Below are 17,528 nucleotides of genomic sequence, written 5' to 3' on the forward strand. Positions count from 1 at the left end.
CTGACCCTTTAATGCAGGTACACTGTCCCTTTAATACATGTACACTGTCCCTTTAATACAGGTACACTGTCCCTTTAATACAGGCACACTGACCCTTTGATACAGGCACACTGACCCTTTGATGCAGGCACACTGACCCTTTAATACACGTACACTGTCCCTTTAATACAGGTAAACTGTCCGTTTAATACAGGTACACTTTCCCTTTAACACAGGTACACTGACCCTTTAACACACGTACACTGTTCCTTTAATACACGTACACTGTCCCTTTAATGCAGGCACACTGACCCTTTAATACATGTACACTGTCCCTTTAATACAGGTACACTGACCCTTTAATGCAGGTACATTGTCCCTTTAATACAGATATACTGTCCCTTTAATACAGGCACACTGACCCTTTGATACAGGCACACTGACCCTTTGATACAGGCACACTGACCCTTTGATACACGTACATTGTCCCTTTAATACAGGTAAACTGTCCATTTAATACAGGTACACTTTCCCTTTAATACACGTACACTGTCCCTTTAATACACGTACACTGTCCCTTTAATACACGTACACTGTCCCTTTAATACAGGTACACTGTCCCTTTAATACAGGTACACTGTCCCTTTAATACAGGTACACTGTCCCTTTAATACAGGCACACTGACCCTTTAATGCAGGCACATTGTCCCTTTAATACACGTACACTGTCCCTTTAATACACGTACACTGTCCCTTTAATACAGGTACACTGTCCCTTTAATACACGTACACTGTCCCTTTAATACAGGTACACTGTCCCTTTAATACAGGTACACTGTCCCTTTAATACACGTACACTGTCCCTTTAATACACGTACACTGTCCCTTTAATACAGGTACACTGTCCCTTTAATACACGTACACTGTCCCTTTAATACAGGTACACTGTCCCTTTAATACAGGTACACTGACCCTTTAACACACGTACACTGTTCCTTTAATACACGTACACTGTCCCTTTAATGCAGGCACACTGACCCTTTAATACATGTACACTGTCCCTTTAATACAGATACACTGACCCTTTAATGCAGGTACACTGTCCCTTTAATACAGATATACTGTCCCTTTAATACAGGCACATTGTCCCTTTAATACACGTACACTATCCCTTTAATACAGGTACACTGTCCCTTTAATACAGGAACACTGACCCTTTAATACAGGCACACTGTCCCTTTAATGCAGGTACACTGTCCCTTTAATACACGTACACTGTCCCTTTAATACAGATACACTGACCCTTTAATGCAGGCACACTGACCCTTTAATACATGTACACTGTCCCTTTAATACAGATACACTGACCCTTTAATGCAGGTACACTGTCCCTTTAATACACGTACACTGACCCTTTAATACACGTACACTGTCCCTTTAATTACAGGCACACTGACCCTTTAATGCACGTACACTGTCCATTCAATACAGGTACACTGTCCCTTTAATACACGTACACTGTCCCTTTAATACACATACACTGTCACTTTAATACACGTACACTGTCCCTTTAATACACGTACACTGTCACTTTAATACAGGTACACTGACACTTTAATACACGTACACTGTCCCTTTAATACACGTACACTGTCCCTTTAATACACGTACACTGTCCCTTTAATACAGGCACACTGACCCTTTAATACAGGCACACTGTCCCTTTAATACACGTACACTGTCCCTTTAATGCAGGCACACTGTCCCTTTAATACACGTACACAGTCCTTTTAATACAGGTACACTGACCCTTTAATACAGGCACACTGTCCCTTTAATACAGGCACACTGTCCCTTTATTGCAGGCACACTGACCCTTTAATACAGGTACACTGACTTTTTAATACAGGTACACTGTCCCTTTAATACACGTACACTGTCCCTTTAATACAGGTACACTGTCCCTTTAATACAGGCACACTGACCCTTTAATACAGGCACACTGTCCCTTTAATACACGTACACTGTCCCTTTAATGCAGGCACACTGTCCCTTTAATACACGTACACAGTCCTTTTAATACAGGTACACTGACCCTTTAATACAGGCACACTGTCCCTTTAATACAGGCACACTGTCCCTTTATTGCAGGCACACTGACCCTTTAATACAGGTACACTGACCCTTTAATACAGGTACACTGACTTTTTAATACAGGTACACTGTCCCTTTAATACACGTACACTGTCCCTTTAATACAGGTACATTGTCCCTTTAATACAGGTACACTGTCCCTTTAATACAGGCACACTGACCCTTTAATGCAGGCACACAGTTCCTTTAATACAGGTACACTGTCCCTTTAATACAGGTACCTGACCCTTTAATGCAGGCACACTGTCCCTTTAATACACGTACACTGTCCCTTTAATACACGTACACTGTCCCTATAATACAGGTACACTATCCCTTTACTACAGGTACACTGACCCTTTAATACAGGCACACTGTCCCTTTAATACACGTACACTGTCCCTTTAATACAGGCGCACAGACCCTTTAATGCAGGTGCACTGACCCTTTAATAAGCGTACACTGTCCCTTAAACACCCACACACTGTCCCTTAAACACACCCACACACTGTCCCTTATACACCCACACACTGTCCCTTAAACACACCCACACACTGTCCCTTAAACACCCACACACTGTCCCTTAAACACCCACACACTGTCCCTTAAACACCCACACACTGTCCCTTAAAAACACACACACTGTCCCTTAAACACCCACACACTGTCCCTTAAAAACACACACACACTGTCCCTTAAACACACCCACACACTGTCCCTTAAACACCCACACACTGTCCCTTAAACACCCACACACTGTCCCTTAAACACCCACACACATTGTCCCTTAAACACCCACACACTGTCCCTTAAACACACCAACACACTGTCCCTTAAACACCCACACACTGTCCCTTAAACACACCCACACACTGTCCCTTAAACACACACACACACTGTCCCTTAAACACACCCACACACTGTCCCTTAAACACCCACACACTGTCCCTTAAACACACCCACACACTGTCCCTTAAACACACACACACACTGTCCCTTAAACACACCCACACACTGTCCCTTAAACACCCACACACTGTCCCTTAAACACACCAACACACTGTCCCTTAAACACCCACACACTGTCCCTTAAACACACCCACACACTGTCCCTTAAACACCCACACACTGTCCCTTAAAAACACACACACTGTCCCTTAAACACACCAACACACTGTCCCTTAAACACCCACACACTGTCCCTTAAACACACCCACACACTGTCCCTTAAACACCCACACACTGTCCCTTAAAAACACACACACTGTCCCTTAAACACACCAACACACTGTCCCTTAAAAACACACACACTGTCCCTTAAACACCCACACACTGTCCCTTAAAAACACACACACTGTCCCTTAAACACACCCACACACTGTCCCTTAAACACCCACACACTGTCCCTTAAAAACACCCACACTGTCCCTTAAACACCCACACACTGTCCCTTAAAAACACACACACTGTCCCTTAAACACACCCACACACTGTCCCTTAAACACACCCACACACTGTCCCTTAAACACACCCACACACTGTCCCTTAAACACACCCACACACTGTCCCTTAAACACCCACACACTGTCCCTTATACACCCACACACTGTCCCTTAAACACACCCACACACTGTCCCTTAAACACCCACACACTGTCCCTTAAACACACCCACACACTGTCCCTTAAACACACCCACACACTGTCCCTTAAACACACCCACACACTGTCCCTTAAACAAACGCACACACTGTCCCTTAAACACACACACACACTGTCCCTTACACACCCACGCACTGTCCCTTAAACACACCCACACACTGTCCCTTAAACACACCCACACACTGTCCCTTAAACACACCCACACACTGTCCCTTAAACACACCCACACACTGTCCCTTAAACACCCACACACTGTCCCTTAAACACACCCACACACTGTCCCTCAAACACACCCACACACTGTCCCTTAAACAAACCCACACACTGTACCTTAACCACCCACACACTGTCCGTTAAACACCCACACACTGTCCCTTAAACACCCACACACACTGTCCCTTAAACACCCCAACACACTGTCCCTTAAACACACACACACTGTCCCTTAAACACCCACACACTGTCCCTTAAACACACCCACACACTGTCCCTTAAACACACACACACACTGTCCCTTAAACACACACACACACTGTCCCTTAAACACACCCACACACTGTCCCTTAAACACCCACACATTGTCCCTTAAACACACCCACACACAGTCCCTTAAACACACACACACTGTCCCTTAAACACACCCACACACAGTCCCTTAAACACACACACACACACTGTCCCTTAAACACCCACACACTGTCCCTTAAACACACCCACACACTGTCCCTTAAACACCCACACACTGTCCCTTAAACACACCCACACACAGTCCCTTAAACACACACACACACACTGTCCCTTAAACACCCACACACAGTCCCTTAAACACACACACACACACTGTCCCTTAAACACCCACACACTGTCCCTTAAACACACCCACACATTGTCCCTTAAACACACCCACAAACTGTCCCTTAAACACACCCACACACTGTCCCTTAAACACCCACACACTGTCCCTTAAACACACCCACACACTGTCCCTTAAACACCCACACACTGTCCCTTAAACAGACCCACACACTGTCCCTTAAACACACCCACACACTGTCCCTTAAACACCCACACACTGTCCCTTAAACACACCCACACACTGTCCCTTCAACACACCCACACACTGTCCCTTAAACACACCCACACACTGTCCCTTCAACACACCCACACACTGTTCCTTAAACACACCCACACACTGTCCCTTAAACACACACACACACTGTCCCTTAAACACCCACACACTGTCCCTTAAACACACCCACACACTGTCCCTTCAACACACCCACACACTATCCCTTAAACACACCCACACACTGTCCCTTAAACACACCCACACACTGTCCCTTAAACACCCACACACTGTCCCTTAAACACACCCACACACTGTCCCTTAAACACACACACACACTGTCCCTTAAACACACCCACACACTGTCCCTTAAACACACCCACACACTGTCCCTTAAACACACCCACACACTGTCCCTTAAACACACCCACACACTGTCCCTTAAACACCTACACACTGTCCCTTAAACACCCACACACACTGTCCCTTAAACACACCCACACACTGTCCCTTAAACACCCACACACACTGTCCCTTAAACACCCACACACTGTCCCTTAAACACACACACTGTCCCTTAAACACCCACACACTGTCCCTTAAACACACCCACACACTGTCCCTTAAACACACCCACAAACTGTCCCTTAAACACACCCACACACTGTCCCTTAAACACACACACACTGTCCCTTAAACACCCACACACTGTCCCTTAAACACCCACACACTGTCCCTTAAACACACCCACACCCTGTCCCTTAAACACCCACACACTGTCCCTTAAACACACCCACACACTGTCCCTCAAACACACCCACACACTGTCCCTTAAACACACCCACACTGTCCCTTAAACACACCCACACTCTGTCCCTTAAGCACACAAACACACTATCCCTTAAACACCCACACACACTGTCCCTTAAACACACACACACTGTCCCTTAAACACACCCACACACTATCCCTTAAACACACCCACACACTGTCCCTTAAACACTCCCACACTGTCCCTTAAACACCCACACACACTGTCCCTTAAACACACACACACACTGTCCCTTAAACACCCACACACTGTCCCTTAAACACACACCCACACTGTCCCTTAAACACACACACACACTGTCCCTTAAACACACACACACACTGTCCCTTAAACACACCCACACACTGTCCCTTAAACACACCCACACACTGTCCCTTAAACACACACACACACTGTCCCTTAAACACACCCACACACTGTCCCTTAAACACCTACACACTGTCCCTTAAACACCCACACACACTGTCCCTTAAACACACCCACACACTGTCCCTTAAACACCCACACACTGTCCCTTAAACACACCCACACACTGTCCCTTAAACACACCCACACACTGTCCCTTAAACACACACACACTGTCCCTTAAACACCCACACACTGTCCCTTAAACACACCCACACTCTGTCCCTTAAACACCCACACACTGTCCCTTAAACACACCCACACACTGTCCCTCAAACACACCCACACACTGTCCCTTAAACACACCCACACACTGTCCCTTAAACACACCCACACTGTCCCTTAAACACACCCACACTCTGTCCCTTAAACACACACACACTGTCCCTTAAACACCCACACACTGTCCCTTAAACACCCACACACTGTCCCTTAAACACCCACACACACTGTCCCTTAAACACACACACACTGTCCCTTAAACACACCCACACACTATCCCTTAAACACACCCACACACTGTCCCTTAAACACTCCCACACTGTCCCTTAAACACCCACACACACTGTCCCTTAAACACACACACACACTGTCCCTTAAACACCCACACACTGTCCCTTAAACACACACCCACACTGTCCCTTAAACACACCCACACACTGTCCCTTAAACACACCCACACACTGTCCCTTAAACACACCCACACACTGTCCCTTAAACACACACACACTGTCCCTTAAACACCCACACACTGTCCCTTAAACACCCACACACTGTCCCTTAAACACACCCACACTCTGTCCCTTAAACACCCACACACTGTCCCTTAAACACACCCACACACTGTCCCTCAAACACACCCACACACTGTCCCTTAAACACACCCACACACTGTCCCTTAAACACACCCACACTGTCCCTTAAACACACCCACACTCTGTCCCTTAAACACACACACACTGTCCCTTAAACACCCACACACTGTCCCTTAAACACCCACACACTGTCCCTTAAACACACCCACACACTGTCCCTCAAACACACCCACACACTGTCCCTTAAACACCCACACACACTGTCCCTTAAACACACCCACACTCTGTCCCTTAAGCACACAAATACACTATCCCTTAAACACCCACACACACTGTCCCTTAAACACACACACACTGTCCCTTAAACACACCCACACACTATCCCTTAAACACACACACACACTGTCCCTTAAACACACCCACACTCTGTCCCTTAAGCACACAAATACACTATCCCTTAAACACCCACACACACTGTCCCTTAAACACACACACACTGTCCCTTAAACACACCCACACACTATCCCTTAAACACACCCACACACTGTCCCTTAAACACTCCCACACTGTCCCTTAAACACCCACACACACTGTCCCTTAAACACACACACACACTGTCCCTTAAACACCCACACACTGTCCCTTAAACACACACCCACACTGTCCCTTAAACACACCCACACACTGTCCCTTAAACACACCCACACACTGTCCCTTAAACACCCACACACTGTCCCTTAAACACACCCACACACTGTCCCTTAAACACCCACACACTGTCCCTTAAACACACACCCACACTGTCCCTTAAACACACCCACACACTGTCCCTTAAACACACCCACACACTGTCCCTTAAACACCCACACACACTGTCCCTTAAACACACACACACACTGTCCCTTAAACACCCACACACTGTCCCTTAAACACACACCCACACTGTCCCTTAAACACACCCACACACTGTCCCTTAAACACACACCCACACTGTCCCTTAAACACACACACACACTGTCCCTTTAATACCCACAGACTGTCACTTTCCTCCCACCACCCCACACCTCCCCCTGCCTGCTCCCTCCTGTCCCTCTGTGATAACACCTGCTCCCTGTCGATTTGAGGGAGGCTCTGGGCGTTACTGCTGGGAGGTGTGTCGCTGTGACAGTTCCGAGAGAGACCAGAGAGAGAGAGAGAGAGAAAGAGAAAGAGAGAGAGAGAGAGAGAGAGACCCAGCTCTCCAAGAATTGCCACTGGCAGAGAGGAGCAGCTGAAGGAGTTGGAGAGATGGGCAAAGCGCAAAGGGTTAGTCCCCTGAGGAACCTGCTGGCCGGAGGGGTCGGGGGAGTTTGCCTGATTGTTGCTGGTCACCCCATGGACACCATCAAAGTAAGAGACCCGACTTTTACTGCAAGTTTTAAAAGTTTTATTGCCCAGTCGTGGGTTAGGACGAGTTCTGCTCTCTCTCTCTCTCTCTCTCTCCACTTGCTCTGTCCCTGTCTCTCTCTCTCTCCCCTCCCTCCTCTTAGACAGGGTGCCCTGCATTTGGCCGAGACACTAAGGGAAGGTTCAGGCAGCCCAAATGAGGCTCGGAAATCTTTTAAACCAAAAAAGAAACAGAAATACCTGGGGGGAAAAACTCAGCAGGTCTGGCAGCTTCTGCAGAGAAGGAGCACAGTTCATGTTTGGAGTCCCTATGACCCTTCAACAGAACTAAGGAAAAATAGAAGAGGGGGGTGAAATATAAGCTGGTTTAAGGGGGAGGGGGTTGGGACAGGTAGAGTTGGATAGAGGGCCAGTGATAGGTGGAGATAACCAAAAGATGTCACAGACAAAAGGTCAAAGAGGTGTTGAAGGTGGTGATATTATCTAAAGGGATGTGCTCATTAAGGGTAGAAAGCAGGACGAGCAAGGTACAGATAGCCCTAAGAGGTGTCAGCTGTGGCTCAGTTCATAGCACCCTCGCCTTTGAGTCAGAGGGTTGTGGGTTCACGTCCCACTCCCGGAAAACCAAGGACTGTGAATGTACTCGAAAGAGTTACATGCGACCTGTTGATAACTCGAAAGAGTTACAGATAGCTCTGGTGGGGTTGGGGTGAAATAATACTAAAAGGGCATAAAAGGTAGAGATAAACGATGGATAAAACATTTAAAAATAATGGAAGTAGGTGGGAAAATGAAAAATCTATATAAATTATCGGAAAAAACAGAAAGGGAGGGGGAAGAAACGGAAAGGGGGTGGGGATGGAGGAGAGAGTTCATGATCTAAAATTGTTGAATTCAATATTCAGTCCGGAAGGCTGTAAAGTGCCTAGTCAGAAGATGAGGTGCTGTTCCTCCAGTTTGCGTTGAGCTTCACTGGAACAATGCAGCAAGCCAAGGATGGACATGTGGGCATGAGAGCAGGGTGGAGTGTTGAAATGGCAAGCGACAGGGAGGCCTGGGTAATGTTTGCGGACAGACCGAAGGTGTTCTGCAAAGCGGTCACCCAGTCTGCGTTTGGTCTCTCCAATGTAGAGGAAACCGCATTGGGAGCAGCGAATGCAGTAGACTAAGTTAGGGGAAATGCAAGTGAAATGCTGCTTCACTTGAAAGGAGTGTTTGGGCCCTTGGACGGTGAGGAGGGGGGAAGTGAAGGGGCAGGTGTTGCATCTTCTGCGGTTGCATGGGAAGGTGCCGTGGGAGGGGGTTGAGGAGTAGGGGGTGATGGAGGAGTGTCCCAGAGGGAACGATCCCTGCGGAATGCCGACAGGGGGGGTGAAGGGAAGATGTGTTTGGAGGTGGCATCATGCTGGAGTTGGCGGAAATGGCAGAGGATGATCCTTTGAATGCGGAGGCTGGTGGGGTGATAAGTGAGGACAAGGGGGACCCTATCATGTTTCTGGGAGGGAGAGGAAGGTGTGAGGGCGGAGGCGCGGGAGATGGGCCGGACACGGTTGAGGGCCCTGTCAACCACCGTGGGTGGAAAACCTCGGTTAAGGAAGAAGGAGGACATGTCAGAGGAGCTGTTTTTGAAGGTAGCGTCATCAGAACAGATGCGACGGAGGCGAAGGAACTGAGAGAATGGGATGGAGTCCTTACAGGAAGCGGGGTGTGAGGAGCTGTAGTTGAGGTAGCTGTGGGAGTCGGTAGGCTTGTAATGGATATTGGTGGACAGTCTATCACCAGAAATTGAGACAGAGAGGTCAAGGAAGGGAAGGGAAGTGTCAGAGATGGACCATGTGAAAATGATGGAGGGGTGGAGATTGGAAGCAAAATTAATAAATTATTCCAGGTCCCGACGAGAGCACAAAATCTTTTATTGTTAAGTGTAAAGTGTGTGTTGTACCTGGAATGTCTCTGGGGCTGTGTCTTCCTGTTTGTAAGGTGGGGTTACCCTGAGCCAAGGTTCATCTCTCATCTTAACTTTGAACTTTGGTCTCTTACCAAGGCTTCGAGGTTTGCATAATCGCAGCCAACGTCCGATCATTAACACAGTCCATGTCCCTCTTAATCCCCTTGTGTTTTTCACTTGCCATTTCTCTCTCTCTCTCTCACTCCAGCTGCGAGGTGGGGAGAGGGGTTGTTGGGGGTAGGGAGGGCAGGGTGGGGGGGGGAGGGGGGGTGGTGGGTAGAGTACTCCTCTCTGAGGCAGACTCCCCCGTGGGGTTGAGTCCCGCTCCGGGAGCTCTTGGCCACGGAAGGTGTGTTGACATGTGGCTGGACAGGTTAAATATCAACCCGTAGATCCATCCGAGGGCAGGTGGTAAGAGCGGGAGAGATTCCTCTGGTCAGTGATGTGGTGGGAGGACATTGGAGCCTCGACCATAGTTCCAGACAACAACGTGCAGGTTAAAGTGTGAGTTGCTGCTTCAACTCAGACTCCCTGAGTGAACTGGCACTCGGCCCTATTCAACTCATGCTTCTCTCTCACTCTCTCCCTCCCTCTCCCTGTCTCTCTCTCTCTCTGTCTCTCTCTCACTCAGTCTCTGTCCCTCTCTCTCTCTGCCTTTCACTCTCTCTCTTTCTGTCTCTTTCTCTGTCTGTCTCTCTTTTGCACTCTCTTTTTCTCTCTCTTCTCTCTCTGTCTCTCTTTCTCGCCATCTCTCTTTCCCCTTGTCTCTCTTCTCTCTCTTTCTCCCTCTGTCCCTGTCTCTCTCTGTCTCTCTGTCTTTCACTCTCCCTCTGTCTCTTGCTCTGTCTCCATCTCTCTCTCTCTCTGTTTCTCTCCCTGTATCTTTCTTCCTCTGCATCTCTCTCTCCTTGTCTCTCTCTCAGTCTCTCTCTCTCTGTCTCTCTTTTGCACTCTCTATGTTTCTCACTCTCTGTCTCTTTCTTTCTGTCTTTCACTCTCCCTCTGTCTCTTGCTCTGTCTCCATCTCTCTCTCTCTCTGTTTCACACTCTCTCTGTTTCTCTCTCTCTCCCTGTCTCTTTCTTCCTCTGTCTCTCTCTCCTTGTCTCTCTCTCTCTGTCTCTCTCTCTCTGTCTCTCCGTCTCTCTCTCTCTATGTCTCTCTCTCTCTCTCTCTATGTTTCTCTCTCCCTCTCTGTCTCTCTCTGTGTCTCTGTCTCTCTCTCTCTATGTCTCTCTCCGTCTCTCTCCCTCTCTCTGTCTCTCTCTCTGACTTTATTTCTCTCTGTCTCTCTTTTGCACTCTGTTTCTCCCTCTCTCTCTCTCTTTTTGTCTGTCTCTCTCTCTCTCTCTCTTTACCTCTCTGTCTCTGTCTCTCTGTCTCTCGCTCTCTCTCTCTCTCTCTCTCTCTCTGTCTCTCTCTCTCTCTCTCTCTCCCTCTCTCACATTCACTCCAACTCTGACCCAGATTCCGAACACTGACCCAGTCACCATGAGGACACCGATCTCAGAAATGCGATTGAGCGCTCGCACCAGCCACTCAGCACAAGCAGGATGCCTATTGAGGTTGTTCAGTGAGAAGTGCTTTTCCAAAGGGCCGCTCAGAAGTGAGTTCATTGTTATTCTCCTGGGCCTTGCCAAATCCCTTCCCGTGGACTCAATGCAAGCGGCCAGGGAGACCATTTTCCCGTCTCCTAGTGACAGGATCCCACACGGGCAACGTGACTGAACTCCTAAACTTTTATATATGCAGCCCACCCCCCCTCCTCACCCACCACCCCAGCCACCGAACTACCCCCCACCAACACGGAGGGTTTAGTAACCCTGTCGAAGAGGGGCATTGCCCATCAGTGCCAGTTAGGAGGGGTGCCCGGGCCACTGACACTCCCTGGGGCTCCGTCACTCTACAGGGGCTGAGATCCCAAATGAATCAGGAGCAGGAGGAGGCCATTCAGCCCCTTGAGACTGCTGCCCCACTCAATACAGCCAAGGCTGATCTCCTACCTCGAATCCACTTTCCGCACCCCCACCCCCCCATCCCCACCCCCACTCTCATCCCCCACCCCCCCACCCCACCCCCCATCCCCCACCCCCACCCCCGCACCCCACCCCTACTCACACCCCCGCACCCACCCACCACCCCTACTCCCAACCCCAACCCCCACCCCCACCCCCCACCCCCACTCCCACCGCCACCCCCGCACCCCACCCCCACCCTCCTTCCACCCCCACCCACACCCACCACCCCTACTCCCACCCCCACCCCCACCCCCGCACCCCCGCCCCCACCCCCACCCCTACTCCCACCCCCCACCCCCTACTCCCACCCCTACCCACCACCCCTACTCCCAACCCCACCCCCCACCCCCACCCCCCACTCCCACTCCCACCCCCACTCCCACCCCCACCCCCACCCCCATCCCCCACCCCCACCCCTACTCCCACCCCCACCCCCGCACCCCACCCCTACTCCCACCCACACCCCCACCCACCACCCCTACTCCCACCCCCACCCCCCACCCCTACTCCCACCCCTACTCCCACCCCCACCCCCACCCCACCCCCGCACCCCACCCCTACTCCCACCTCCACCCCCCCATCCCCCACCGCCCGCACCCCAACCCCACCCCCAGCCTCGAGAGGGGCTGAATGGCCTCCTCCTGTTCCTGTGTAACAGGCTCGTGAGGGGCTGAATGGCCTCCTCCTGTTCCTGTGTAACAGGCTCGAGAGGAGCTGAATGGCCTCCTCCTGTTCCTGTGTAACAGGCTCGAGAGGGGCTGAATGGGCCTCCTCCTGTTCCTGTGTAACGGGATTGAAAGGGGCTGAATGGGGCCTCCTCCTGTTCCTGTGCAACGGGATTGAAAGGGGCTGAATGGACTCCTCCTACATGCCAGGGGGTCTAACTTGCACCCAGCAAAGCTCCCGTGTCTCACTCTAAAACCTCGCCCTCGCAACCCACCTAGTCCAAGAGACTCCACACATGCTTTTTCAATTGTCCCCCACAGGCATTTGAGAATTACAATTTGCAATTGATACAGGGCTATGGAGAGAGAGTGGGGCAGTGGGATTAGTTTGGGGGTTGATACAGGGCTATGGAGAGAGAGCGGGGCAGTGGGATGAGTTTGGGATTGATACAGGGCTATGGGGAGAGAGCGGGGCAGTGGGATTAGTTTGGGATTGATACAGGGCTATGGGGAGAGAGTGGGGCAGTGGGATTAGTTTGGGGACTGATACAGGGCTATGGGGAGAGAGCGGGGCAGTGGGATTAGTTTGGGGATCGATACAGGGCTATGGGGAGAGAGCGGGGCAGTGGGATTAGTTTGGGGATTGATACAGGGCTATGGGGACAGAGCGGGGCAGTGGGATTAGTTTGGGATTGATACAGGGATATGGGGAGAGAGAGGGGCAGTGGGATTAGTTTGGGGATTGATACAGGGCTATGGGGAGAGAGCGGGGCAGTGGGATTAGTTTGGGATTGATACAGGGCTATGGGGAGAGAGGGACAGTGGGATTAGTTTGGGGATTGATACAGGGCTATGGGGAGAGAGCGGGGCAGTGGAATTAGTTTGGGGATTGATACAGGGCTATGGGGAGAGAGCCGGGCAGTGGGATTAGTTTGGGATTGATACAGGGCTATGGGGAGAGAGCGGGGCAGTGGGATTAGTTTGGGATTGATACAGGGCTATGGGGAGAGAACGGGGCAGTGGGATTAGTTTGGGGATTGATACAGGGCTATGGGGAGAGAGCGGGGCAGTGGGATTAGTTTGGGATTGATACAGGGCTATGGGGAGAGAGCGGGGCAGTGGGATTAGTTTGGGATTGATACAGAGCTATGGGGAGAGAGTGGGGCAGTGGCATTAGTTTGGGGATTGATACAGGGCTATGGGGAGAGAGCGGGGCAGTGGGATTAGTTTGGGGATTGATACAGGACTATGGGGAGAGAGCGGGGCAGTGGGATTACTTTGGGGATTGATACAGGGCTATGGGGAGAGAGTGGGGCAGTGGGATTAGTTTGGGGGTTGATACAGGGCTATGGAGAGAGAGCGGGGCAGTGGGATTAGTTTGGGATTGATACAGGGCTATGGGGAGAGAACGGGGCAGTGGGATTAGTTTGGGATTGATACAGGGCTATGGGGAGAGAGTGGGGCAGTGGGATTAGTTTTTGATTGATACAGGGCTATGGGGAGAGAGTGGGGCAGTGGGATTAGTTTGGGGGTTGATACAGGGCTATGGAGAGAGAGCGGGGCAGTGGGATTAGTTTGGGATTGATACAGGGCTATGGGGAGAGAACGGGGCAGTGGGATTAGTTTGGGATTGATACAGGGCTATGGGGAGAGAGCGGGGCAGTGGGATTAGTTTGGGATTGATACAGGGCTATGGGGAGAGAGCGCGGCAGTGGGACTAGTTTGGGGATTGATACAGGGCTATGGGGAGAGAGTGGGACAGTGGGATTAGTTTGGGATTGATACAGGGCTATAGGGAGAGAGCGGGGCAGTGGGATTAGTTTGGGGATTGATACAGGGCTATGGGGAGAGAGCGGGGCAGTGGGATTAGTTTGGGGATTGATACAGGGCTATGGGGAGAGAGCGGGGCAGTGGGATTAGTTTGGGATTGATACAGGGCTATGGGGAGAGAGCGGGGCAGTGGGATTAGTTTGGGGATTGATACAGGGCTATGGGGAGAGAGCGGGGCAGTGGGATTAGTTTGGGATTGATACAGGGCTATGGGGAGAGAGCGGGGCAGTGGGATTAGTTTGGGGATTGATACAGGGCTATGGGGAGAGAGCGGGGCAGTGGGATTAGTTTGGGGATTGATACAGGGCTATGGGGAGAGAGCGGGGCAGTGGGATTAGTTTGGGGATTGATACAGGGCTATGGGGAGAGAGCGGGGCAGTGGGACTAGTTTGGGGATTGATACAGGGCTATGGGGAGAGAGCGGGGCAGTGGGATTAGTTTGGGATTGATACAGGGCTATGGGGAGAGAGCGGGGCAGTGGGATTAGTTTGGGGATTGATACAGGGCTATGGGGAGAGAGCGGGGCAGTGGGATTAGTTTGGGGATTGATACAGGGCTATGGGGAGAGAGCGGGGCAGTGGGGTTAGTTTGGGGATTGATACTGGGCTATGGGGAGAGAGCGGGGCAGTACGAATGAAGATTGACAATGGTTGAAATCCCTCCATGGTCTGTGCCCTCTCCCATCTCTAGAACCTTCCTCAGCCCCAAATACCCTCCCTAACTCTGTTACGTCCTCCAGCCTCCACACCCCTCCCTATCTCTGTCACTTCCTCCAGCCCCTACAACCCTCTCTATCTCTGTCACCTCCTCCAGCCCCCTACAATCCTCCCTATCTCTGTAACCTCCTCCAGCCCCTACACCCCTCCCTATCTCTGTAACCTCCTCCAGCCCCTACAACCCTCCCTATCTCTGTAACCTCCTCCAGCCCCTACACCCCTCCCTATCTCTGTAACCTCCTCCAGCCCCTACAACCCTCCCTATCTCTGTAACCTCCTCCAGCCCCTACAACCCTCCCTATCTCTGTAACCTCCTACGACCCTCCGAGATCTCTGCGCTCCTCCAATTCCGGCCTCTCGAGCATCCCCCGATTCCCATCGCTCCATCATTGGCGGCCGGGCCTTCAGCTGCCTGGAGGGGGCCCTGAGCTCTGGAATTCCCTCCCTCAACCTCTCCACCTCTCTCTCTCTCCCTCTCTCTCTCTCCCTCTCCCTCTCTCTCTCTCTTTCTCCCTCTCTCTCTCTCTCTCTCCTCCTTAAAAACCGGCCTCTCTGACCGAGCTTTTGGTCGCCTGTCCCTAATATCTCCGCAAGCGGCTCGGGGTCAGGTTCTGTCCGATCGACGCCTCCCGGGAAGCGCCCTGGGGGACTCGGTGAAAGGTGCTATCTAAATGCAGTTGTTGTTCGGGTTGAGCTGGTTGTGTGATTCGTGCCCAGGGCCTAGGCTAAATTCTGTTTTCCCTCCCCCCCAACACCAGGTCCGGCTACAGACCCAACCCAAGGCCCTCCCAGGCCGGGCCCTCCTCTACCAGGGGGCTATTGATTGCCTGAGGAAGACGGTTGCCAATGAGGTAAGGCTCCAGGGAATCGTCCCTTCCCCTCCACTCCCCTCCCCTCCCCGGGGACTCCCCTCAGGAGCGTTTCCTCTGGAGCGAGCGCGCGCCAGGGTTGGTGGGTTTTTTGGGTCTGCGTTGGGTGGGGTGGGGGTTGGGGGGGGGCCCCAGATTTGAGTTGGAAGCCCCTCTGCTCCCCTCCCCCACCTTTCCCCCTCCCCCTCCCCCCCCCCCAGCAATCCCCTCCTACGCACACTCACTACCCCCGCCCTCCCGTCCCCCAGCACACCCCTCCACTCGCCACCCCCCACCCCCCCCAACACTTCCCTCGCCCCTCCTCTCCCCACCCCCCAACCACCCCCCGGCCTCCCCTCTCCGGCACCCCCTTCCGTCTCCCTCCCCTGTCTTCCCTCCCCTCCCCATGCTGTTTTTGCCTCATTGATACCCGCCTCCCTCTCAATCTCCTCCCCTCCTCCTGTCCCTGTGTAACAGGCTCGAGAAGGGGCTGAATGGCCTCCTCCTGTTCCCGTGTAAGAGGCTCGAGAGGGGCTGAATGGCCTCCTCCTGTTCCTGTGTAACAGGCTCGAGAGGGGCTGAATGGCCTCCTCCTGTTCCTGTGTAACAGGCTCGAGAGAGGGGCTGAATGGGCCTCCTCCTGTTCCCCCGAGTGGGAAGAAAGGGTTGACCCTCTTTTACCTCCTCAGTCACTTTCTCTCTCTCTCCCTCGCTCCCTCAGGGCCTCTTGGGGTTGTATAAAGGAATGGGGACTCCTATCCTCGCCAGCATTCCAGTCACGGCCATCATGTTTTTCGGATACGGCCTGGGAAAGAAACTGCAGCAGAAACATCCTGAGGAGCCCCTCTCGTGAGTGAAACCCTGGGGTAACGGGCACCCGTGCACACAGACTCCCTCAAACTCACACACACACACACACACTCCCTCATCCAAACTCACACACACACACACTCACTCCCTCACACACACACACAAAACTCCCTCTCACACACACTCCCTCATACACACAGACACACACACTCACACACACACTCCCATTCCCTCACACATACACTCACTCCCTCACACTCACTCCCTCACACACACACACACTCCCTCACACACTCCCTCACACACACACACACTCCCTCACACACACACTCACTCCCTCACACACACACACACTCCCTCACACACACACATACACACTCCCTCACACACACACATACACACTCCCTCACACACACACA

The 17,528-nt window shown here is 51.6% G+C and overlaps 1 protein-coding gene across 1 annotated transcript; it reads left to right on the forward strand.

Annotated features, from left to right (window-relative positions):
* The first annotated feature begins 8,170 nt into the window (after positions 1–8,170).
* On the forward strand, positions 8,171–17,203 carry LOC144677715 (mitochondrial carnitine/acylcarnitine carrier protein-like). The gene is made up of 3 exons (XM_078537746.1): positions 8,171–8,279; positions 16,210–16,302; positions 17,021–17,203. Exons 1-3 carry the CDS (start codon positions 8,178–8,180, stop codon positions 17,150–17,152), a joined length of 327 nt encoding a protein of 108 aa, XP_078393872.1. The 5' UTR covers positions 8,171–8,177; the 3' UTR covers positions 17,153–17,203.
* Positions 17,204–17,528: the final 325 nt, after the last annotated feature.

This window comes from Cetorhinus maximus, unplaced genomic scaffold (genome assembly GCF_964194155.1).
Source record: "Cetorhinus maximus unplaced genomic scaffold, sCetMax3.hap1.1 HAP1_SCAFFOLD_2931, whole genome shotgun sequence".
Classification (NCBI taxonomy): domain Eukaryota; kingdom Metazoa; phylum Chordata; class Chondrichthyes; order Lamniformes; family Cetorhinidae; genus Cetorhinus; species Cetorhinus maximus.